The sequence below is a fragment of the Nothobranchius furzeri genome, chromosome 14 (genome assembly GCF_043380555.1).
Source record: "Nothobranchius furzeri strain GRZ-AD chromosome 14, NfurGRZ-RIMD1, whole genome shotgun sequence".
NCBI classification, from domain to species: domain Eukaryota; kingdom Metazoa; phylum Chordata; class Actinopteri; order Cyprinodontiformes; family Nothobranchiidae; genus Nothobranchius; species Nothobranchius furzeri.
Genome location: NC_091754.1, coordinates 13,236,286 through 13,263,112, shown reverse-complemented (window position 1 = coordinate 13,263,112; position 26,827 = coordinate 13,236,286). Strand labels below are relative to the sequence as shown.

At 40.4% G+C, this 26,827-nt stretch overlaps 1 protein-coding gene across 5 annotated transcripts in view; it reads left to right on the top strand.

Annotated features, from left to right (window-relative positions):
* lrp1bb (low density lipoprotein receptor-related protein 1Bb) overlaps positions 1–26,827 on the top strand; it is a 481,608-nt gene that overhangs the window by 173,108 nt on the left and 281,673 nt on the right. For all 5 annotated transcript variants that reach the window (XR_011516175.1, XM_070543934.1, XM_070543933.1 and 2 more), the window contains 4 exons: positions 18,828–18,947; positions 19,742–19,870; positions 23,404–23,661; positions 26,273–26,435. Coding sequence is in view for 4 of the 5 variants with exons in the window: in XM_070543934.1 (XP_070400035.1) it covers positions 18,828–18,947; positions 19,742–19,870; positions 23,404–23,661; positions 26,273–26,435 (670 nt within the window). In the remaining variant the exon portion in view is untranslated. The remainder of the gene's footprint in view (positions 1–18,827; positions 18,948–19,741; positions 19,871–23,403; positions 23,662–26,272; positions 26,436–26,827) is intronic.

Below are 26,827 nucleotides of genomic sequence, written 5' to 3'. Positions count from 1 at the left end.
ATCATCCTTCTGCCTTCCATTTTGCTGCCTTTCAGCTAGCATGCTCTGGAGCTTCATGATCTCTCGATCATGTTGGAGTCCTCTCTGATAGAGGATCAGGGCTAACTTAGCTAAGTGAACCTGGATTGGTTTTGTACCATCCGGGTTTTCTATTTGATCAATTACAGCTTCTAGCTCGTCGCTACGCTGTTCTTCAGTGAAATCCCTAGAAGGGTAGTCGGGTTCTCGAGCAACCGCGACCAGTTTGGACAATATTTGTCCAGAAAGTAGCCCATGTTCACATTCGTGGGCTGCAGCGCCACCTGGTTGCTGGGAGTTGGTCAGTTCACTACTCTGGCCCTCCATTTTAACAACCGAACCAAAAATAGCCTAGTAGAGCTTCTGCAGATAGCTCAAGCTGCACCTTTTGGGCAGCAACTGCTAGCTTTGTAGCAGAAAAACACTAAATTAACCTTTGTGCGCACAGGTTTTAGCGTTTTAAGATTGCACGGAATGCCGTGACTGACGCTTAAAATACTATTCCTTTCAGTATTTTAGCAAAAGCTGGTGCGTTGCCGTAGCAACGTCTTACAACACTTGCAGTGTTAAATATGCTAGTTATTCCTTCACAATATTAGCAAACAGGGTGTTATCAGTCTTTGAGTGAAGGTTTCAGTTAGTTACAATAGCCACTGTGAGTTAAAGTCGCTAAATTAGCAGTTAATTTTAGCCTAAAAGGGTTAGTCAGAATTACTTACACGCTGCACCTTTAATGAGTAACTGAATTTTAACCTAAAAGGTTAGCCAGAATTAATTACACGATGCACCTTTAAGGAAAAACTGAATTTTAACCTAAAAGGTTAGCCAGAATTAATTACAAGTTGCACCTTTAAGGAAAAGCTGAATTGTAACCTAAAAGGTTAGCCAGAATTAATTACACGTTGCACCTTTAAGGAAAAACTGAATTTTTAACCTAAAAGGTCAACCAGAATTAATTTACACGTTGCACCTTTAAAGAAGCACTGAGTTACTGGTGAGAGTTCGATGCAGCTTCCTGCTCAGCGAAATCAGCACCACTCTGTTGCTGGTTCAAGGCTGAACAACTAATTATTTTTAATTCAAGCTCTTTGGATTTATTTGTTTGTTTGTGCCGGATAGAAATCTCTGTGTATCCAAGCCTCACACGGGCTGCACCAATTAATGTTGGGGTTATTAGGAGCAAACAATTAGTAAGCTTCAACTTACTTTTGGATTCTTCAATAAATTCTGTAAATATGGGAATATTTACTGAGTTATTAATTAATTAAGATACAATTAAGTATATACGGGGCACCATTCCCTTCAAACGGGAAAAAATTGAATCCAAAACTCTTATCAGTCTTTCTTGAAGTTCGTAGAATCCTTGGAGCAGAGACTTTTCTTCGACACAACAAAGCTACGGGAGGCAAAATTCTGAATTTTATAACATTTAATTAACAATTTGTCAAATGAATAAACAATGGAACAAATGAATAATAACCACGTGATATGATTGAAGATGGATGTTTTTGCGTGTGATGGAGGATGTATGAATGGGGTCCTTTGTTCTCACAAAGGAGTAGAGTGTGTGTGTGTGTGTGTGCGTGTGTATGGATTCAAAATGGAGTCTTGAATACAAGATGGCTGACCCCTTTGTCTGGCTAAAGTGGGGGTGGCAACTTGCACTTTAACTTCCAAAGCACTTAGAACCAGTAGTAACTTAACCTTAAAATCACTCAAAACATTTCAAAATGATCATGAAGCTTCACCAAAGATTAATCACGAATTAATATCTTTTAGTTTAACCACTTGGCCATAGTAGGAAACATTTAAAGATACCAAACAATGATTAATAAGCAGTTTATTCTTTCAAAATGACCCGACGGACGTGTTTGGGAACGAAAGAGGAAAACACGAAGCTACTTTTTAAGCAATAGCGCGGTTTTATTGCTTATTCTGGACTATAGAGGAAACGGAAGAAGAAGGAGAGAAAGAGATGAGTTTCTGATCACCAGAAGAGCGAAGCGTCCCTCACTCTTTGAGTTGACGGTTCTCCGTGTTTCTCCGCAGTTTGGCGTCGTCCGTCGGTTTGATGGAGTTGTCGCTTTCTCCGTTGTTTGGCGTTCTCCGTGAGTGTTTCTCCACGGGCTGGACACAGAGAACGAAGTTTCTTTTGTGCTGAGTTTGACAACTTACAGCGTCTCTGAGAGCTGGATGGAGCTCCGCTCGTTCCCAGTCAGATCCTGATGGAGTTGGAGTGGCTTTGTAGCGGTTGCGTGGCTCAACTTGGGCACTTAGAGCTTCTGCGTGCTCAAGGGAGTCAGATCGTTCGACAAGCGTGTCCTTACCGCCAGGTATCCTGGGCAAAAGAACGAGGTTCCTTTGTCTTTCCTGATGATTTATAGTCTGAGTTTGCAGGAAAGCTCTGTGACTCCCACACATGCACAGAATGTGTTTCTGGTATTAGGCGGTGACGTCATCACAATGCTTCCATGTGCAAAGCATCATGGGAAATGAAGTTTCTTGGCGCTGATGTGATTATTTGCTTTTCAAAGCAATTTAAGCACAAGTCATTTTGGAGAAAATCACTGCATAGTAATTTCCTCATGAGGTCAGACCCTCAACAACATGGTTTGTGTTTCATGTTCTGTCCGTTTTATAATCTCCAATACGGACCTGAAAAACAAAGGAGACCGCTAGCTAGGTGATGACTTCTCACGGGGACGCACAGTTAGTAACCTTTTTTAAAAGTAAAGCAACCGGAAGGCAGTACGTTCTTTATTCTGAAAATCTCGGGAGCTTCTCTCCATTTCCGCGTCCAATTTCCTGTCTTTCCTTCCCCAAAAATGTCGAACTTGACCCGTTTCAGAGGCGTCGCGCGTAGAAAATAGAACCGGCGCATAAAGGCTGCGACATGCTGCTCCTGAGACGCGGCCGACTCGCGCTGCTGACGGCTCCGGTGGAAAAGGTTCTGTTGACCACAGCGGTTCCTATCAGCAGCTATGACGTGCTGCTGCAGTAACGTGCTGCTGACGGCTCCTGTGGAAAGCCGGGGAAAGGCTCAGGAACCCTTTGCAGGTGTTTTGGATTCATTAGCTGATTAGAGTGTGACATTTATTGTTGAACCTTTTCACAATAATCTAATTGTCTAAGATTTATAATTTGGGTTTTTCATCAGCTGTAAACCTTAATCATCACAATTATAACAAATAAGGCTTGAAATGGATCGAGTCTGTCTCAAAGATTAGTTTCACCTTTTAAGTTTAATTACTGACATAAATTGACTTTTGCACCAGAATCAGATTTTTAGAATTGCACATGTATATTCCCAAATGATTCCATGAGGATTTGTGAGTTTCTCCCTAATGTAACCCTGTATCAAAAAGTGGTTTTACAATTTATTACCAGTTTAAAAATAATGGAATTAAGGTTTAAGAAACCCTCCTTTTTAATGTATTTTTTTCTGATTGTACAACTTTATCTCATCATAGTCAGATTATTAGGATTTGTAAAGCCTGTACTTAAAATGTAGCGTGTAGACAGTGCCAACATTTTAATCTGATTTTAGAAACATAGGTAATGCGTTCAGAACGGGTGAATTGTGTTGCAGGATTCCACGTTGATCCGTCCTTTTCTGATCTGGTTTCTCTTTAACTTTGTGAAATAAGCCAAGATCTCATTCTGACTTTTGCACGTGCTCCCTTCATGTGTGAATGGGTTACATAGAACCCGTGTGCTCCGAGTTTATAATTTGTTTATAATTTGTATTTTGTAATTTGTATTTTGTAATTTGTATTTTGTAATTTGCATTGCTTTTATTGTTGATTTATTCAATATATTTACCTACAACTGAACCATGTTCAGCGCTTTGGGCTTCCTGACAGGGCTGCGGAAGGCGCTTTATAAATAAAGCTTTGATTGATTGATTGATTGATTGATTGATTGATTGATTGATTGAGTTTCTTTCGGTGGAGTTGTTGCGTTGTGTAGCTGAATCTTCATAATCCAGAGCAGCAGAAATACATTTGTTCTGAATGAATAAATTACTAAAATAGTTATTATTTTAAAACTTTCTTCTTTTTTAATATACATTTTCCATTATGGTTCGCCTCTGTTACATCAACCTTTTCAAGTTTGCTCGTGGACAAGTGCAGCACGTTGAGTTTCACGCCGACAGACCAAACTCACTCAAGCAGAAGGAATCGAGGTCACTAAAGAGAAGTTGAAGGGAACCAGCTGGTTCTCCTAAAACTTTCTTCCCTCCCTCCTTTTGCTCACCTCTTATGAATATACATGTCAGCGTCCCAAGAGACCTTGATATGAAGGTCCCCATGTGGAAAAGCCATCAGACTCTTCCTGCTCACCTTCAGGAAAACTCCTTTTTTAAGCGTATGCTCACGGCCGCGCTGTGGGAGCGCCGGAGTCTCTGCTGCTTGCATTTAGCAAGACAAATGTCAGTCCTAAATAAACTCACCTCAGCCTGGGGCTTCATGTGATTTCTGCAGCGTGGTCCCTGAAAGTGTAGACAAACAAATGAGCAACATGTAAAAATTTTAAATCATGTCACTGTGTGTGTAAACTTGGCACACACACACACACACACACACACACACACACACACACACACACACACACGCACACACACGACTCTATTCTGGGTGAAACATTTGAATTTGTGTTACTGACCTGTATTTATTTGATGCCCCGGTTACCTAACCAATATGCTGTGGTAGAATCAGATTATGTGATAATTTCCAATTCACAAACAGAACGTCGTATTTAATAACACAAGCACATGTTTTTTGCTAAAACACCTTTCTTAAACTGATGGTGTGTATTTTCCATGGCGATAAAGGGTAGTAGATACCTAAATCATTGTAAGCAAGCAGCACTTTTGTGTTCAAGTAAGGCCTTACCAACGGATGGCCATTAGGGTCAAAAATCCTTGGGAGTGCAACGTCCAGCAAAATAACAAGAACATCAGATTCCCTTTCATCACTTGCAATGACTGAAGAGGTAAATGTGTAAAATAACATTTATTAATGCTGAAAGATTTGTAACCATTTGTTACAAATCAGTGAAATGCATTCTGTCCCCACGGGCTTCCGTAAAAGGAAACATGGCATACAATATGGCATCGCCCAGACACTTAGACCCACTCCATGTATTTTAGACCCAACTTTTATGGTTATATGTTATGAAACCGCCAATATTTTTCAACAACTGTGTGTCTTTTTATTCATTTAGAACAGCATTTTAATGGATTAGTCCAGAGATTAATGGTAAAAAGTACACATTGTCAGTTTAAATAATATTTTCAAAATAATAAAACCAAAAATGTAATGTTTATTTGCCCCGGCACATGAGATTCTATATTTAACTCTGCTTTAAAGCATTATCATTATTTCTGATTAATAAACATATTTCATCTGTGCAAATTTGGAGATTGTAGTACATTTATTCAAGCCACATGTTGCAACTTTTTTCATATTTTTATAAAAAATAATTTTCTTCAGCCAGTATGTGCTAAAATGACCCTTTACAGGGTTAATGAAATGTCACTCAGACTCCACCGCCCCTGTGGCCAGAAAATCACACTTGCAACTGCAGAGTGTCGGTCCACTCCCTGTAGGACTTAGTAAAGTGGAGCTGACATACATGGTGGTGGAGACTGCTTCCAGCATGTTTTAGATCATAAACACAACTGATTTGTTTGATTTGGAAAGGAACAATTCCTGTAAACACTTATGAAGACTGCGGAGGCATTTCAGCTGTTAGATTATGGTGTTAAAAAGACGAACGCACGGCAAAGAGTTTCTCTTTTGGATTCACTAAGGGACATTAGGGGGTGCCAAAGGCAAGCCAAAACGGCATAGTATCCATTTAAAAGATTTATTGAAACACAAACCTGGTTTATTTTCTTCATACCTCACATCAGTCATGATATGTCCTAAGTTTTTTATTTAAATCATGATCACTCCAGCAATTCTCTTTTTTGATTTTATGCTTTTCTTTTATATCATTCCTAACGGTCAACTACACAATTTTTTGTGAATGAAAAAAATAAAATAAAAAAACTAGATGAATGGCCGCAGCCTGCAGAAAAGGCGGCAAACACAGCACTCCTATTTGATGCGAACTGTAATAAACATTCTGCAACAGTACATGAAATAAATGATGTTAAAAATAGAGATGGAACTTAATAAATGCCGCAAATAAATAACATGTTTAAATGACAAAGTAAATTTGCATAATGTAGACAAATAAAATGGAACAAGTTCACCCCGAATCCTTAGACTTAAACATAGGATGGCCATACACCACATGCATAAAAAGCATAATGCAGTTGAGCACTTTTCCACATCTTCTGACCGTTCAACAACACATTAATAATCTCTTTGTGGAGATTTATCCTGCACTAAGCTTGATCTGAAGCATTGCATCAATCATTAATAACCAGATAATAACTCGTCAATTTTAAGAGCCGTCTGAAAACACACTTCTATTCTTTGTCTTTTACTCAGTAGGAGTCTCATTTTGGGTGGCTTTGCACACAAAATCTACCTGTTTTTGTTGGTTTTTAAATGGTTTTATATGTTTTTATTTGTTTATGTTCATGTCTGTTGTGCAGCGCTTTGTTTGGTCCTTTGGCCATGTAAAGGCACTAAATAAATAAAGTTTAGTAGTAGTAGTGGTGAGTTTATGGCTTTTACAACAGAAAAAAAAATCTTGATGGTTCAAGTGTGATGCAGGGGGAGCAAAAAACTCAAACAGGTCAATTTAAATATGAAAAGCTATAAAAAAATGTCAGATAACATATTTTATTTAGATGTCATTCTGAGAAAAGGCTGTGAAGCTACTTTCAGACAGCATAAGAGGCTCCACATAAAAATGTGAAGATGCACTTGAGTTACATACTGTGGACATTTCCAGACTCCTAATCTAATATGGTGTTCTGTTAAATCTGTCATGTGTGTGTTGACTCTCTTTTTATTGGAAAAGCTCCTTGAACGGTTCACAGCACAACCCTAGCTGCCGCAGTTATTGCTGCTGTTTGCTATGCCATTACACCTCTGATACTGATTCTGTGCTTTTTAACTTCAGTGGAGAAGTCTGGTGCTCTTTGATTTCTTTCCTCGCTCTGCTAAGGTTTTCTGTTAGGAGACGGGGATCAATGTTCTGCATCGACTACCAAATTTATACTGCAACATGTATTTCTCGCATAAAGATTCAACTGTTCATAAATCTGTAGGGTTTTTGCCTGTAGTCAATGCTTGCATTTATGTTCACTAAAGCCCGTTTTTCTAGACGAAATGCCAACATTTTAATAATAGTATTTTTGAGATTAATTTGCATAAATTAAAGATCTATAAAAAAACACATTTTCTTGTTGCCCTTAATGCACGCTCTTCAAACCAAACAATAGTACTTTTCATGACATGCATAATCTCACTAAATATTGCAAGATTTTGCTCAGTGTGTTAACACTCAGTATAAATGATTTTAGTTACTACGGGATCCTACTTTAAAGGTGTACTAAAATGTAAAGCCACATTTACATTGTTGCTGTAGAGTAAAGCCTGATTTATACTTCTACGTGAGCTCCGCAACGGAGAGACGCACACGGGGTGTCGGAAAGGTTTTCACATTCGACTTTCTGTTCAGGCTGCAGAGTGTTGCAAATCAATTCCCCGCCAGGACAACAGAGGGCGTAGTGCTGTTCTGTGGTATCTTGCCACCATAACACTCATGTATCCAGTCCCCGATAGTGTATTTACTAATGTGTTTATATATTTCAGAAACTTTTTAACACGGACCTCTTCATGTGGTCGCCACTTCTAATCCCACATTTTCCGTAATTTCCGTCCACGTTTTCTCCGTATTTTGTACTCCTTCACTCACGGGTGAATAAATGTTTATATTTCCAGACTTTTTCCCGCAATAAGTTCTTCAATCTGTTCTGGGTCTGCCGCTAAGTATCTGTTTACTCTTTAACAAAGCTACAGCGGTGCTGGTTACAGATATACAGGAAGCGGCGTCCTGACCAATCACAAGCTTGTGTTCTCCATCACTTTCGATGGATGTTTAAAATTTTGGGCATGACTCTGTCACTCTTTGTGAGCCTGTCGGAGAGCCCTTGCGTGGACACATAATGGCGATGCGTGTTTTCACACCGACGCATGGGGTGTCTAAAGTAGCATACCAAACAGCCTGTGCTGTCTCCAACCTCCTTTTCTGGAAGGTACTAATATTGTAATGGTCAGGATTGGTTTGCTCTGAGAAAAGACATAATAAAGGAAAAAAAATGTAAAAGCATATCAAACAACAAAAGCATGGGTCAAATGAGGTTTTCTGCAGAAATAACATAGTTCAGTTCTCGAGGTGTTTCTGCCGCTCTAAACATTTGGTTTAGAACGGTTTTCCAAAGCATTTGATCCCAAAATGTATGGGACTAATTCTTCCTCTTGGATGTAATCTAGACTATTATTCTGCAAGGATTTCTGTGCTGCAGCACATCTCATTAAAGGCAGTGTGTTCTCATCTTTCACTTTTTTGGGGTGTGTGTGTGTGTGTGTGTGTGGGTGTGTGTGTGTGTGTGTGTGTGTGTGTGTGTGGGGGGGGGGGGGGGGGGGGTTGTTGAATTAGACCAGAAAACGAGTAGAAGAAAATTCCCCTGAGTGTGTCTTCTTTGTCATGATATCTGACATGATTGCAGTTGTTGATGACCTCTGCCTGAACGTATTCCAGATACATCAACTAAAATTCTTCTTGTGGAGCCTTCTGGAAAAAAAAAAGAAAAATCCAAACGTGTTTCATACCTCCCACCCAGTGTTCCTGAACCGTATTCAATTATCTCACATGATTAACTTTTCATTACGACAACTCAAACAAACACGTTTCTCCTGCGTGAAGGAGACTGTGATAAGTGATGCTCTTCCGTAATGGTTGGCCATGAACACATCTCAATAACTCTGTTTTTTACTGTTTTTCCGTACGTTGAAAGTGTGTTGCTTTCCAGTCTTGTAGACTGTAACTTATTAGCATATTTATTAAATTTTTCCACCTCTAATAGATGGAAAATTTGCAGTAAGTGGCCAAAGTGATTGTTTTTCAGTCATTGTAATCACACTGGAGGGTTTACTGTTTTAGTTTGTTTTTTGTGCGACTCTGCTCCGGTGAAGTGTCTTTAACAACAAAATACAGTGTTCTGCTTCCTATTCCAGCAGTCCACACAAATCTCTTTAACCAAAAGCTATTCCCAATAAATAAACTCATCCTATCTAAAGTTTTGGTATTAGATACCACGGTTGCTGTTTGAAAGGTTTCGAGCCTAGCCTACGATTGACTACCAGACCCTACGACACTGGCAATCAATATTTCATGCATCTTACTTTGTTCTTCCACAAGCTGGAGAGATATTGTCACTCATATCATTACTCTTTCTAATATTGAGAAACAATCTGGTGTCAATGAATCCTATTACAGGGGATTTTCGTCCTCAGGAGTGATTCAAATTAAAATTTCATTGTCTGCCGGAAGATTTTGACACCCACACCCATGATGTTTCTTCCAATATTTCAGGGCATGTCAGAAACCTGGCTGCGAACCAGCTTTCAAATCTCTCTGCCAGTTTTGCTTTGAAGGATTAACAACATTTAGTGTCATATTTGATCCCAAGTTTAAGCTAAAGGATTACATTCTTTTAAAAAAATCATGTATATCTGTAGGTACTGCTCAATTTCTATATTTTTCTTCCTTTTAATGTGCCTCGCTCACACAGTCCGGGCATCTCCATCGCTTCAAAGCTGACACACTTGAGCTTTTGAGATAACTTTCTGAAGGCCTGTCAATAAATGGCGCTGTTGCAATCATACCGATAATATTTCCCTGCACAGACATCTCAAATGTCCAAACTCCAGAGAATATACGACCCATTTTCAGTGTTGTGGAGAGAGTCCTGTCACTCATGCCACCCGAAGGATATCAACCACGGCTACAGACCAAGGAATCAGTTAAAGTCTTTATGCATGCTTTAGAATAACAGGAAAAAAAGGTCCTTTTACCCAGTCCTGCTGTACCTTCTGCACTGGTTTTTTAATCTAATTTGGTCTGACATCAAAAACTTGACTGTGGAGTTCGGAGGAAAGGCAGGGTGTCCGCATAAGCCATGGTCATCCCTAAAGAGGAGCCTAAACAAGGCCAGATGGGACATTTTGACTGTTAGCCTTGGAGTGGTCTTTTCTTGTTCATTGTAAGACTCTTTGTTGAGATTGGCAAAAGTACAGAGCAGTACTCACATTTATATTCTGCCATCTGTGTGGCTGAAAGTTGTGAGGTCTGAGAATTCTCTGTTTTTCAGTGATCCGTCCTGTCATGGTGTGTTTGCTATAAAGGCCATGTCCCCAAAAGATTCTAATAGTGTTATAATTTTTTTGTTGTTAATCATAATTAGTCTGGGAAGCCATCCTATATATGTAGATATATAGTCTGGCCACGAGCCGTTGACACAACCTTGTCAGGGGGTGGACTCTAAAGATGTCTTTCAAACTGTCTGCATACAATTGGACAACACTAGGACCAATCAGAGCAACACACAAATGGGATGAATGACCTTTATTTGTATAGCGTTGTCTTAGGGTTCTGCAACCCCCCAAGGCGCTTACAACATGATCAGCCATCCACCCATTCAAGCGCTGATGGTGAGATACAGTGTAGTCATGGCTGCCCTGGGACGCACTGACAGAGGCGAAGCCTGCCATACACTGGCGCCACCAGTCCCTCCGACCACCCCCAGCAGACAAGGCGGGTTAGTTGCCTTGCCCAAGGACACAGCAGCAGCATTCTCTGTTGGTAGCTGGGATCAAGCCTGCAACCTTCCTATTACTGGGCGACCCACTCTTCCTCCTGAGCTGCTGCTGTCCCAAATCAGTCAACGAGGCAGTCCACTATCAATCGTTGAGGAAGAAGAAAATACGTCATTTTCCAAAATATGACTTCGTACCTCTATCTGCTTATGTCTCAAAGTTGATGCCAAGGCTGTTTCAAACGAGCGCCTGTCCTGAGATAATGCCATCTTCGTAGTTAAGCCCCCCCAACAAAGGCAGATGGCTGTGTTTAGTAAGATACAAGCTCATTCAGGCCAGTGGTAGAGATCCTGAGGCCACAGTGGAGAGTGGCTAGACCCACCTACAAAATCTTTAGCTATCGCTACTGTTGGTATAGATTTCTGGGCTAAATCATAATCCTGGGTTTATAATCTGACAAATATCTACATTGTTTGTCTTCTGTTGTGTCACATCTCTATGTCTCAGTGTTTAGTCTCCGCGGAGTCATTTCCACTCCAGATGCATTAACATTTTATTTTACTTGGGCAGAAGCAGTGGTGTCATCAGCACCAGCTGGGATGCCTCTTCTTATCCCGATAACCCAGAAAGCTGGTCCGACAGATGTGTTTCTTAACATTAGTTAGTCATTTGTGGGGAATCGTGTTGCTTTCGGTGGTAATCGCTGTCAGTTTTAACACGTTACATGAACGATGCAATCTGGTGTTAAGAAGTCGAGCTCTTTTCTGTGATTCCTGAGAAACCAGCCTGTTGTCACTCTGTGCAGTCCACAGTCAAATCAGATGTACTTTTATGCTGAATTCTCAAATGGGTTTTATTTAATTACCTAGAAAGACTTATTTAGTTTTAAAGTTATTTGCCTCATAAACTAGAACATGAGTCAGATTTGTGTAGCTTCTGGTTGTCATTGCTGCCTTGGGATTCAAATGAGTGAAAGTAAATGTGAAGTCGTTACGCCATTATACAAGATTAGAAACTGATGAGTGTTTTGGCATTGTCTATTGTGAGAAAGAGGAAGCCATTATGCAAAGTGCATGACTCTTACTGTTTCCCACATCATGTTTGTTCTCATTTAAGTGCGCCTATATATTACCAGTCTATCAATTGACCACATTAAAGATGGAACATAAAATCGAGTTAGTTTAATGGAAAGATTGACACTTCTGCAGAGAACAGTCAAGTCATTGAAAATAAATGGATTTTGTATGTCGAGATAAAAAAAAAGAACAGATTTTCGAACTTCAAAATGTGACGTGCGCTTTGCTAATGACTCATTTGTGGAGAGATGGTGCAGGTCAGCATATGTGAAAAGCAGGCTCAGTTCCAGAAGTACAAAGGCCTCAGCCCTTGGTTTGTTGAGAGGGAAAGCTCGTCATCTGGCAGATATAAGGATTAGCTTTGAATATCTTCCGCACAGCGTGTAGACATTTGATTACCGCTTCACAACAGGGAAGCAAGCTAGTTACCATAGCTCATGATGAATAATAATGCATGGGTCACATGGGGTACACACACAAGCTACAGAGGATGTAAACAGGGAGGATGGGATAAAGCATTCACTTTGACCCATCTGTCAAGGACTGACAACTTTTTTTTTTTTTTGTGAATTACTCACTGACTGGAAATTCTCTTAACAGAAACACCGATTTCCCTGAGTTGATTTTTCCCCTCAAACTTTGCTTGGTGTTAATCTGCATTCTGATTATACCTGGTCTACTTGTACCTGTGCAGGTTCTCTCTAGGTGCTCCAGCTTCTCCCCAGGGTCCAAAGCATGCATGTATGAATTCTAAATGGACCATACGTGTGATTGTGCACACGCGTTTGTCTGGACCATAATGGACTGGCAGCTGGTCCATCATGTACCTCAGCACTTCCCATCAGGGGATTTTTCACCAACCTCAAAGTTTAATGCAGTCAGAAGGAGCAGCAGAAGCGTGTTTGTTCCGGTGCTTTCTAGCTGCACTCTTTAATGTCCCTGAAAGATAGCAGCAGGTGATAATGCATCTACACAAGCAGACAGACTTGCCGGCCTCTGGCTTTTGTAGGTGACTGTAATTCAAGGCGATTTATCTTCTGCTTTTCTTCCCTCTTATGTGTTGAACGTCATTGCACAGCTCAATATTGCTCCACCTTCATCTGTCCATGCATGTTACCTCTATATATTTGATAGTTTAATGACTTTTTCATTTAACGTGCACCCCAAACTTCCTGTAGCTACCCTGCTAATAAAAGTTAAACTATCAGAAATATGTGCTTCAGTCAGTTGTTTGTCATTATAAATAAATAGTCCAAAGCAGTTCATTGAGAAACATATATTTGTAATTTTTGAAATATAATTGGTCACTCTGAGTTTCACATGCATGCTGAGTGTAAAATAGTCCTCTATCCCTGTTTCATGCATTAGCTGTTGTTAGATTGTAGACAGAGAAATGATCAGGCTAAAGTGGTAATAAGCTAGTGAAATTAGCATTCATGGACCCTCCCACTTTGCCACTGACAGCAGAAGGCTGCGTTGATTTAGCATCCAGGAAAGAGAAGAGCATGTATCAGCTAGTAGAAGCTAACCGTTTGCATCAGTAACTCCACAACATGGCAGAACTGCTCCAGGTTTGTTATTTTTGGAGATAACACATCAGTGTTGCAGTTTTTACTCAAGAAAGGAGAGCAAATGGAGGCACCGGAAGAATTGTGTTGCCAATCAGAGGCAATACTTTCGCATATTATGAACATTAATGAGTAAGACTTCAAATGCTGCTGTTTTCTGCCACCCACTCCTCTGGCTAACTTCTTGCTGAAACTGGAGCGCCAGAGCTTTTTTTCCCCCACAAATCAATTAGCAAATAATGAGTGAATGCCCACTTTAAGGAAGGATAAATTTTAATACAAATGACAAAGTTGAAGCTCTTATTTAAGAGCTAGCCTAAAGTCTTTTTTTTCCACAAAAAATTTAATAAAAACACAATATGTTTGCAAATGCTGGTTATAATTTCTTAAAGGTAAACTTTACTTGTATTTTTAATACATTTGCAGTGGTTTCTATTAGGAATGAATGCCTTGTAAATAAGGCTGGGCAATAAATCAAAAATGTATCGCTATCAAAATTTCTGACTCTTATAGAGATAATATTTCTCATGCCAATAAATTTGATAATAAAAATGAAGAAAAAAAATGTGTGTAGGTCGGCAACATTCATGTCCCTTTAAAGCTGGGCGTACACTGTGCGACTTTTTCACTCGTAGCGTTCAGCTTCAGCTCAAACTACGACTTCCTCGCAGGGCAGATCTCACGAGTCATGCGCTCACACTGTACGACCCAGTTCTCGCATGCGACCTGACTGCTCACACTGTACGTCTGGTAGCAACACGTCGGCCCTAAAAATATGCTAAAAATAGAAGTTTTTACTCAACACGTCAGACTTTTTTGTCTTGTCTTGCCTGTTGTCCTTCGGGAGTGCTGCAGGAGGACACACAGGGATTTATGGGGGTTGGAGGAGGAAAACGAAATAAAGAAAGTAAATCTGTGTTTTGTGATCAGTTTAATTTGACATGAACACGACAAACATGCTTTCTTGACAATCTTTGTGAGTAAAAAAATGTGTAGAAATAAAAACGAACAGCGTGTGTTATTAGGGAAATAGCGGGCGGCATTGATGCAGGATTGCGCATGCGCCGTGAGCGGTTCTGATACTTTTTGGGTCGCAGCTGCTCGCAGCGCCGCTTCAACAGTGTGATACCCTCACGAGGGACGAGCAAAATTTTAAACACGCCAGAAGTCCGTGCGACCTCACGACTGCTGATCGGCAGCTGGTCACGTGGTGTTAATCGCCTCTCGTAACCCCCTGTACACTACACGACGCTCGGCGCAAAACTCGCCCTGATGTCGTGGATTCTCGCACGACTGGAAAATCGGCTCAAAAAAGTGAAAAAGTTGCACAGTGTACGCCCGGCTTAAGAAGCTGTACCACCTTTAGTCACATCAAAATGTCACTCAGCGTAATACACTTGACAGCCCCATCTAGTGGACAACTCTCGTTTCTGTGCACACCTGTAGTTATCGTCCATTTATCGTTATCGAGGTGAAATCCTCAATATATCATCATATTGATCTTAGGCCATATTGCCCAGCCCTACTTGTAAGTTAAACTCTGGGGGGAAAAGCTCGGGTTATTTTGTGGTGTTGCTAATGCTAACAGTTAGCTAGTATGCGAGACATTGTCTGCTTTTTCCTGGATACTAAAACAACAGCCTTCCCTGCTGTGAGCCACGATAGGTGAGTCCATGAACACTAAGTTTCAGTGTGAGGTAGATCTGTCGGGATTTTTGGAATTGAGCATTTTTTTCCGTCTATTTATCAGAAGCTAATGCAGGAAATAAGAGTAGAAGACTATGTTCATATTGAGCCTGCATGTTAAACTCGGAGTGACCAATCATTTTCAAAATAATGAGCACAAAAAAATGGGCTATCAGTGAACTTGTTCTTTAAAAAAACAGGGAAATGTTTGACTGGTAGAAAGGTATTTTTGTTGTTAGTGTTGTCTCCTCACAGCAAGATGACTCCTGATTATAATCTTGGCGGGGTGTGCCTGTCCCCCTGGCTATGTGGGTTTTTCTCTCAGTATCCCAGCTTCCTCCCAACCCAAACCATGCATGTTAAATGAATTGAGAAATCTTAACTCACTGCAGAGGGGAATCAAGAACAAATGTTTTTCCTATTTGCCTCTTTGACGGACCTGCAATCTTTGGGAGGTATACGCTGCCTCTCGTTCAATGATTTGCACTTCTGAACAAGACGAGTGTGTGTGGAGAAAGACTGGAACCAGACGAAATGCTGGAGAGTTTTAATCTCCCGAAGCCAGACAGAAACTAAAACAAATTTTATATTTGTGAGGAAATCTAGATGTTTGAACTCTGGCTGGTTATTTCAAAACTATCTAGCAAAGGCTTCTTCATTCTGGTCTTGTGGAGCAAAATGGAAAAAAATAAAGTCTTACTTTCGTGTTTTAAAAAGCAAGTATTGCTCTTCATGAACACTTTGAAACTGGGGTCGTTTCAGCAGTCAGACAACAAGACCACAGGCTGCATAAATAACCATAAGTGGGTTTTAAACATGAACTTGCACTTAACATTAATACATTTTCAGACATTTTGAAAATTGCTGAAGATTTGTTTGCACGCTACTGATAGCACAGCAGGAGTAGCTTAGCAGTAAACAGGCTTCTATTTTTACTTATGTTCGATTGAGGCGTCATGCAGAGCTGACTCGAAATCTTCCATTATTCATGTGAATAAACGGTTCAATTACCCCCCTCCCCCATTTAATTTTTCTAAAAATGTGCTATATATATTTTTGTTTTGCATTTATCAAACATTAAAACTTTTTTTAATGAAACATGTTTCACTTATTCTGTACATTTTGTGTTGCCTAGCTCATCCTCTCACTTATATTGTAGACTGTGTTTCTTCTGTTAAAACGTATCAAGTTAAAATAAATGGATCTTTTGTGAAGCAAAGCATCTCCTTGACAGTTGCACTATTCTAGAGTAATGGGGTGTAGAACAGCCATGAAATGATTAATTCAACACATCTGTGAAGCACAGAATAACAGCAGCTCGCCTTTTCAATCTTTTTATTTTGACCAGATTTTAGTTTAAGTACATCAAGCTTCAGAACTTCACCACGAGGAGTCGGTGAGAAGTATTCATAAATGTCAAAACAGGCTCTCCGGTTATTGTGGATGAAAGGTTACTGGGCATTTACATTTTCCTACTTCTGTGTTTACTCGCTCTCAATCACCTCAAAAGGTTGTTTGTGCCAAAAAATAAAAGCTTCATCATTTCAAATTCAACCCTCTGTTCGTCAAAGTTCTCCCAGGGAGTTTTGAGGCCAAAAAACACAAAGTTCTCCTGTTTTGTTCCACCTAAACCCCCATTTAAAGCTGGTAATTCTGACACTGAATTGTTTTAACTGATTGCATTTATTACAATAAACACAAGTTTTAGATTTAAGCTAGTAACAGTAAAAAAATTTACTTAGAAATTGAGATTCACAGAATACTGCAGTGACGGCTGGTGAAAATTATTCTTGGTGGGACATTTAAAGATTTAATTTCTGAGTCCATTAAAATTATTCAAATGAACAGTTGGAAAGTGACTTCAATTCCAAACAATCATTTATTTCCTTTTGCCAAATCATCAGTTTTCAAATGTACAGATACATTACTCAAATACACAAGCATAAGAGCAAATGCAGCCCATGTTGTTCTATTGTTCTTACTAGAACAACATAAGAACTGACTCAAATTTTGAGCATAATAATCAAATAAAATGAGAAAAAAAATAAACACATTTCACACCAACAGCTACAGGTGTGATTCTATATTAAATCAACAGTGAGTTTATGTGAACAAGGAAGTTATAGAGAGCAGGAAAGTATTTTCAGCACTTTCTAGCATGCTAGCTAATTGTCTTGTGTAGCATGGGTATTGCCGGCCAGCACCCCAGAGGCATTTCATTTGCAGATGCTGAGTGGCCCAAAATTCACCCGCTCTCCCCAGCAACCAAAAGTGATTGGCTGTTCAAATGCAGCTAAAGAGCACCTCTTCCTGCGCCCCAGGAGTGAAAGTTATGAGTCTGTTGGTGAAAATTCACTGTTTAATGCGACAGCTGGTAAAAATGAGTAAACAATTCAGATATTATAGGCACTCACACTTTAGCTAAAGTGACACATTTCCAGTATATATATATATATATATATATATATATATATATATATATATATATATATATATATATATATATATATAATTTTTTTTGTCTCCCTTCACATCAAGGAGGGCGGCACCCCACTTCCCCATGGACGAGCTGAGCTGCCATTGCTCTCTAAGTGACCCAACCACAGCATTTGTATTTGTTTAAGGTCACAAAAAAGTTTAAATATCATAAAAGGGAATTTTTGAGAATGAAATGACATAAAATTAATCAATCAACTCCTGGTATTCAAAAGTAATGACAGATCAAGCTTTCGCTGTCATTCACCCTTGAGTCAGGAACGTACTCTCCAATTCGTCAATGCCTTTAGTTGACTTAAATAGGGAAAACCATCAACTATCAATACACAGCACAGTTTTTCTGCCTGTAAGATAATAATTAGAGATCAGCACTGGGATATTAATCACTGTGCTATCAAAGGGTGCATTGAGGGCTTTTCTTTCTTTTCTGCCTGCTATTCGTTTATTCTACTAAATATTCATGGAGCCACGAATAGACATTTTTATTCTTTACAGAATAATATTCCCCTTCATAAGATTCTGAAACTACACAGGGAATGACAACGTTGTCACTTCCTGATGGCTGCTAGTTCGTGAATCAGTCACTTATTTGAATACAGAGTTGTTATGTTCTAATTGTGCCCTTCGGATGTCATAAACTTCTCAAGAATGGCTGAAACAAAGTTTTTGAACCCTACACTTTTGGATTGTTGAAACTTTTCTGTAATAATGACCTTATCTTTTGTTTTTCTACTTGCCAGTTGTGGCATTTATTAAGGATGCCATCTCATTCTGTTGTTCCTCCTGTCCCTCACTCATATTGATCCCATAGTCGACATTTACTAAAGTAAACTTTTGTTTTCACTCATTTCCTTTTGAAAATGTGAATCAGTGAGATTTTGGTCTGACGACAACACTGACCTTGCCAAAATCAGCTGGGATGCATTTTTTCTCTTCCCTTACTGACAAGGGAGGAGTTGAAACATACTCACTGTGCAAAGACCTAGTCTAGATGTCCTACAGACATGGTTTGTACTGAAACATTTAATATAGACACGGTCTGCACGTCCATGTGTCATTAACTGTTTGCAGGGTAAAGAAAAAAAATCCAAAGGAAAATTCACAAATTAAAAAGTCATTTTCTTTTCCACCTACCCTACCACTCTCCATTTTTCCCAATCCTCTTTCCCCCCCCCCCCCCCCCCCCCCCCCCCCCGCAGAGCTCCTGTCAGCCTGCCATGAGCTCCGGTGCCGCTATGGCTGCATCATGACAAGAAACGGCACCTTCTGTTTCTGCGCCGACGGCTTTGAGGTCGGCGAGGACGGAACGAGCTGCAGAGGTAAGATTCTGAGGAGCCAGGAGGGGGCTTCCTACCGCGGAGCACTCTACCCCCTTCTCTTTTTTCTGTTTTGTTCCCCTCCAACCAATCTCTCCTTTTGCCCTCAGACAGACTTTTTCAGATGAATAAGCAGGAGTTGCAGGGTATATGAAAACCATCTGTCTGCAGGGAGGGCCTCATGCACACTGCGCTTCACCACCAGCACACATTCTCATGCATGCACATATTGTTTGTAAAGCACACATCTTGTCTGTGTGTCTCTCTATTTTAATGCTCTTTGCACATGCCACAGGCCAGGTTTCCTGCAGAGAGAGAGAGAGAGAGAGAGAGAGAGAGAGAGAGAGAGAGAGAGAGAGAGAGAGAGAGAGAGAGAGAGAGAGAGAGAGAGAGAGAGAGAGAGAGAGAGAGAGAGAGAGAGTGAGAGAGGGAGAGAGAGAGAGGGAGAGAGAGGGAGAGAGAGGGAGAGAGAGAGAGGGAGAGAGAGAGAGGAGAGAGAGAGAGAGAGAGAGGACTGTGCACATGCCCCATACCAACAATATGGCGTATAGTTGCTTGATTATTCTAGTGGAGATGGTATTAAAAACACAGCACTCCCTGAATTTGATCCAATTGGAGAAGACAGTAGACAAGCAGTTCACATGGTGCTATAACCCCCCCTAAAAAGGCTCAATGGTTGCAAAAGTAATTATACCTGAAGTGGCAGACTGAGGCCAGATTAGGTATACTTTATGTATTTGGGTCATGTTTGAGCACACCTAATTTGTTACAAATGACTCTCTTCCTTTTTCCACAAGATCATGATGAATGTGCCATGTACGGTGCATGCAGCCAAACCTGCACAAACACCTACGGGTCATACAGATGCAGCTGCACGGAGGGATACATCCTGCAGCCTGACAGGATATCGTGCAAAGCCAAACAAGGTGAGCAGCACACTCGCATCAGGAAACAATATAATCTGCATAGTGCGTGTATTTCACTGCTAATAATAAAAGCGGGCGGCTTTGCTCAACGGGAGTGGAATTTCAGCTTATCAACACCCCGAAGTTCACCAGAAACGGCGGGGCAAGATGAATGTGGATCCGCAATGACCACATCCATCATCCGCGTGGGAATGGGTAGATGTGGTCAGGCTGGGATAATGATAAAATTAATGAGCAGAAGATTTTAAGTGGGTGCCGTCTGGAGCATTTTGTTCCAAGACAATACCTAACATCACCCTGATTTATGTTAATAGTTGTTGGCGGATCGGTGGCAAATGTGTTCCCGCGAGGAAAGCAATCTACTAATTGTGGAAATTAAACACTCAAAAAAGAAAATGTGTTTAGGCAATCAGCAGCTTGCAAGTAAACAAGCTCAATCAGTCATGTGGTACATGTTATGTCATGCATTGTGCCAAAAAATGAAACGGAACTTTTTGGCTTTTTATTTTTGGGTCCGGTCCCTAGTTTGGAAATATCTGGAGGCCCAAAACACCACGTTAGGGATAATGTGTCTGTTGTGGCTTTTAATCACTGTGACTTATGTCCTGTGAGGAATAGGCTGAATATGATTACCCATAAACTTAACTGAACCCAATGCTCACATGCATTAATATTAATTTAGCAGAGTGATAGTGGTGGCAGCACAACTATGGGGTTACCATTAGCTATAAAAGCTCATGAATATAAATTTGTGACAGAGCTGTGAGAGGCCAAAAGATGAGAAGCAGCAGGGTGTGAAAACCATATTTGTGCACCAAAAGTAGGGATGGAGTGAAAACTCGGCACCTCGCGTTTCTCTTTCAGCAATTTAATCTTCATTTCATGTTTGATTCAGACATAAATTGAATGTTTTTGATTTTTTTTTTCTCTATTTGTGCCTCCTGACTTAAAATCTGATGTTTCTCATCACGATCAAAACTATAAATGATGTAAGTTTTTGGCAGTTTGATGTTGCAAGCTTTCGTCCAGTGGATGCTAGACGTATTAATTTGAAGAACTTCTGTAGAAGCTTCAAAAAAACAATTCATCGAGGCATTGGGCCGGCTTCTCTGCCAGCCGATATTTTCATCTTGTTCGATACAATAGCTGCTCCTATTGAGGACTTACTGCATCTGAAGACATAATGTTAAATAAAAGAAGGTATTTCATGTGTAATTGTCTGATTTGAGCCCTAATAACGTGTTAATAAAGCTTTTTTGTTCATCTGTAATGAAAACCATTTTCCTGGGAATTTTTGTTGTTAGTTTTAATGGTTGATGGTCAAAGTCACACCAGTCAGTGAGTTTCTACCCACATAAAGATGCCAAAATCCTATTTTATCCTTCAAAAACCTTCCGACTGTAATAAAACGCCCAACAATACTAGCCTTATGCAGCCTTTCAGAAGACCTCTATCAAAGTGTCTTGGCGAAACCACGTCTAAGAAAAAGTCTGCGTCCGAGTCGAGCACAGTTACGTGACCCGGCGCTCTGATTTATTGCACATATTAGGAGAGCAGCCCTTGACTTGAACTTGTGTAGAAGATTGGGATAAATAGAGGCCCTTTAGGAGGGCGAACCTGATGTCAGAGAATGTGCACGGTCAATTAAACCCATAAAGCAGCTTATTTCAGTTTTATCACCGTGGTCTGTTGCAGGGGAATGGGGCTGAGAAAAAGTCCACCCACCTACCAGAGCTGATGTGTGTGTTTAAATAATGCTAAGCCAGAGGGAATAGTAATTGAAACTTTAACGATGCTGTGCAGTTTAGTGTAATATGTAGTTTTAAAAATTGTGGACTTTGTTTTTATATTTATGATTTCTTTCATTTATTTATTCTATTATTTTTTAATACAAATTTTGATTCCGGTTCTATAGCAATGACTTAATTTTTGCAGTTTCCTTCAAGATGTTTAGGGCTTTGTAAGAATAAACTTAAATAAACTTATGTTGACGTGAAGCACATTGAGTTGCCACTGTGTCTGAAAGTGCCTCGTCTTGTCTTGTGTACACTGTCTGGCCAAAGAAAGCCGCCACCTGGATTTAACTAAACAAATCGGTAGGGGCCTCCTATTGGATAATTAGTGCATGGGTGATTGTCTTTCAGCTGCAACAAGTTATTTAACCCCAACTTGTCCAACGAGTTGCTTCTCATTTCTTAAGCAACCATGTAGAAAGACACATCTGGTGGTCGTGGAAAAGATGTTAGTCTGTGTGAGAAGGGTCAGATCATTGGCATCAAGCAGATAAAACATCTAAGGAGATGCAGAAACGACTAAAACTGGGTTAAGAACTGTCCAACATGGTTAAAATCTGGTCAGATGAGTCCAGATGGACCCTGTTCCAGAGTGATGGTGCATCAGGGTAAGAAGAGAGGCAGATGAAGTGATGCACCCATCATGCCTAGAGCCTACTGTACAAGCCTGTGGGGGCAGTGTTATGGTCTGGGCTTGCTGCAGTTGGTCAGGTCTAGGTTCAGCAACAGGATGTGCTTCAAGAATGAGGTCAGCTGACTACCTGAATATCCTGAATGACCAGGTTATTCCATCTTCCCTGATGGCACGGGCGTATTCCACGATGACAATGCCAGGATTCATCAGGCTCAAATAGTGAAAGAGTGGTTCAGGGAGCATGAGACATCATTTCACACATGGAGTCCAGACCTTAACCCCATAGAGAATCTTTAGGATGTTCTGGAGAAGGCTTTGTGCAACGGTCATCATCAGTGCAAGATCAAAAACTTTTATTCAACTTTATTATTTTCTTCCCTTTAAAAAAAAGATACTAACGAGGTTTAAGTGAGTGGTGCCTACTAAAGGTGAATGAACCAGGAGGCATTTTTCTTCTCAAAAACAGAGTAATAGATGTATGGGGACATCTGCTGGGTCTGACTTGTTCACACAACGTGATAAGAAATGGTTACGTATCCAGAAGATCCTGAGCGATTTGTGGAACAAGTACACTATGACCAATGTTTTATTATGGGTACATAAATGTGACCTTTGGGTTTTCTGTAAACTGGAAATTAGGGGAAAAAACATCTTTACTAATATGCACTTACATGGGCTGCATATCAGGACAAGAAATTGCGTTTCAGCTTTTTATAATTATAAAGTTTGCTATTTTGTATGTTTTTTTCTCCCTTATCACATCAAAATGATCTGAGGCTGATCAATTTTGATTGTTGTTTAAAAAAATACAATAATAATAATAATAATAATATCTTTGGTAAAATCACTGGTCCAAATAGCATTTTAATTATTTTACACATGTATAAACTATATAATATATTCTATATTGATGGTTACCTTGATAAGAAAAGTCTGCCTGAAATAATTGCACAGATTCTTCCTGCTGAAGCCAGTCAATCTCCACTGCTTCTGTATGTGTCGATGTAAACGTGAGAGCAGCTCGTCTCTTGATGCCGAGGCCTTCAGTGAAATCAGGTGAAATAAAGCAATAATATTCCTTCTTTTATCTCTCCCTTTCATCCCAGATCCCGGTGACAGTCCTCCGGTTCTCCTCATTGGTGGCTCTGATCGTGTTGTCATCTCCCATCTAAATGGAACAGGCCTTCAGCCCCTGAGGTCTCTAAGTGTAAATGGAACACTAGCATTAGATTTTCAGCACAGCCAGGAAAGTGTATGCTGGACTCTATCGACAGAGTCCTCTGGGCAACTCCGCTGTGCTGTAATGAGGAATCTACGAGGACTCACCCAGGAAAAGGAAATACGAACGCAACTAAGTTTACAGCGTAAGTTTTGGGTTGAAGATGCTTTGTTTCACTGTGCTGTCTCGCCGTTGCTGCTCTGATGACTTTCACTCTCTCTCCTGAAACGGTGAGCGCTCTGATTTACATGAGGAGGGAGAAACTTCTCAGCGAAGACAATAGTCTCTCTCTCTCTCTCTCTCTCTCTCTCTCTCTCTCTCTCTCTCTCTCTCTCTCTCTCTCTCTCTCTCTCTCTCTCTCTCTCTGTCTCTCACACACACACAGGCTCCACACGTTTTGCTCTATCTCTCCTCTTCATGCGGCAAGTCGCCTCTAGCTTCTCATTATCTGTGCAGTTTAAGAGAGGTTAGCCTCAGCAGTTTCAGGATTCACCTTTATCCTGCAGCTGTCACTCCTGTCCGCCGGCGACACAAGCACTTCTCCATCAAAACCGCTCTTTATTCTGCTTTTTCCAGTTCAAACCGCTAAATAACCGCTAAATACGTTAATCACAAATTACACCACAGCTGCAAAACTTCCAGCAATCCCTTTATTCTTCAAAAGCTTCATTCCTGTTACAAAACGTCAGCATAGGAAGTTTGAGTCCACACTAGATACAATCTTTTTCAACAGTAAGGACTCTCTGTAGATGCGGTGTAATTTAAAGAAGTGCTACACTAATTTCCCCATCACACCGATGGCTCTTTATCCTGGGAAAGACGACGACTGTCTCACAGGGGGCTGCTTGGAATTTTATAAGAATGCCTCTTAAGATGTCATTAGTTCTAATTCTTCTGGGACTTTCAGGCAAAATTCATGTGTTTTTTAAAATAGATTTTTGAATTTTAGACATCTACATCAAGCTACATCAAGGTGACATCGGGATTAGAACTATTATTTTAGGAGCTTCTCCAGGGAACAAAAGTTACAGCATCAAGGCCTCCTGCTGCTTTTGTCTGATCCTGATGTTTTTTTAAGTTATTAATATAGAAGATCTTGATTTTGATCTTGGCTGCTTTGCATAGTAAAGGTGCAATAGGCAAGACTTTTACAGTGACTTAATAACAAATGAGTCTAATGTCTCAATCATGTTAAAAGGAAATAAACTGAGTTAGACATTAATTCAACCATTGGCTAACATTTCAACATGCAAATAAGGTGGATAGATGTCACGTAACGTTCACTTAACATTGTTGGTTTAGCGTCTAGGAAACAACAGAGAATGTCTTCGGGTAGTAGAAGCTAACCGTTAGCATTAGCGACTCACAAATTTCCTTCAGGTTTGTGTTATTTGTGGAAATAAAACGCCAAAGTTGCAAAACAGTCAGTGGTAGAGTCGTGTTACACTTAGCCAATCAGATGTCCAAATATCAGGAAAGAAGACTCCAAAACCTGCCGCCTGAAGCTCAGCTCTGATGTCGCTCACTTTGAGTTCCTGAAAATGGTGCACCAGTGTTGTTTCCCCAGATCTCAACTTACAAGGCATTCATTCCTACTAGAGACAACTGCAAATTTATTGATTAACTCATTCACTGCCATTGATGACTAAAGTCGTCATTTGCATTTTTTTTTTTACTGTTTGGGCATTGGAACGAGCCCCCGCGCTGAGAGAACAAACATCTCAGCTCTAAAGCCGATCTTCATCCGCATACGTCACACGTCACATGATCAGCAAGCAGAAAATACATGTGTTAGGAGATCGTTTTGGGCTGCTGCTGTAAAAAAAAAGTGAGGCGCGAACCGGAAAATCGTCTGCCGGTCACAATTCAACAACGAATTATGAAAGAATGGATAACACTCGAAACGCGTGGATTCTTTCTGATGTAAGAGGCGAGTCTCTGCCTTTTTTGGTTGTTTTGGCATCGACATCATCCTACCGCACAACGTTCTGTGACTCTTAAAAAAACAGTAAAAAAAGTGAGAAACGCTGGCAGCAAAGGGTTTTACCGATCGGGAAACGGCTGGCAGTGAATGAGTTAAACAAGTGTTCCACACCTTTAAAGTTGAAAATAATTCACATGCAGCAATGGATTTTGGGAAGCCCGAAGTGTGGATCAAAGGTGCAAAAGGGGTGGGGTCAAGGTCCACACTTGAGAATTGGAACATGCGACACACTTGCACCACTAGATGGGACTGCAAGGAAGTACAATTGGGACAGGTGCTTAGTGTTTGTTTGCAATTTGCCCCGCCTCCATACTTCCTGTTTCCAGAACCAGTCATATGTAAGCCCGAGATGTTGTCAAGTCTTCAACACAAACACAGCACCGACATTTGTAATTCGACACCGGTCTGCAAAAAGCAGCAGAGTTGAGGAAACAATGGAAACCAGTAACTGGAACGGCCAAGAAGTTTAGAATTAGGAATTAGAATTAGAAAAATAAACACTTTGATATTAAAGTGAAATGTATTCATGTACATCATTGTGCTTTATCTAGAGCGTTAGCTTTTTCTGCGTTATCTATTCTGGCGCTGAACGGTAAATGGCAACCGGCATGAAATTCACAAATGGGAGGGTTGGAGTGGCTGAGAGCAGTTTTGTTTGAATACACAGATTGCAGTAACTGAATTTAACCACATGATGTCACTCCTACTTTATGCACCTTTAAGTTTAATTCCAAGTATTTTTTTGTTTGTTTGTTTGTTTGTTTCTTTGCAGATGTGGAGCAGATGGCCATTGACTGGCTGACTGGGAACTTTTATTTTGTCGACCGTGTCACTGACAAGATATTTGTTTGTGACCTCGGCGGAGAGACTTGTGTCACCATCCTACAGCTAGACCTGCTGAATCCTAAAGGAATAGCCTTGGATCCCCTCATGGGGTGAGTTTATGTGATACTAGAAAAGTCATCTACCCTGAAAGCTCTATGTAGTCATTTGTCATCGTTTATCTCTAGTAAAGAACAGAGCAAATCATCAAGGGCATAAAATGCAACAGCCCATTTATAAAAAGACTCAGCTTAGGAGGATGTTTCATTAAAAGGATTGAAATGATTTCCTGTCCTTTGACTCAGCTGTTTTCCCTTTGAGCTGTGTAATTTAGTGGGTAGCTGATGCGCCTCTGACAGCTTCTACTGTCCAGACTTTCGTCTGTATTCACTGATTTCAGCACACATGCCACAGATGAAAATGGCCCCGCAGGACTTTCCATTACAGGATTCTTTTTTGTCTTTGAAGATAGACGAAAACACATTTTACTCTCAGGCGAAACGAA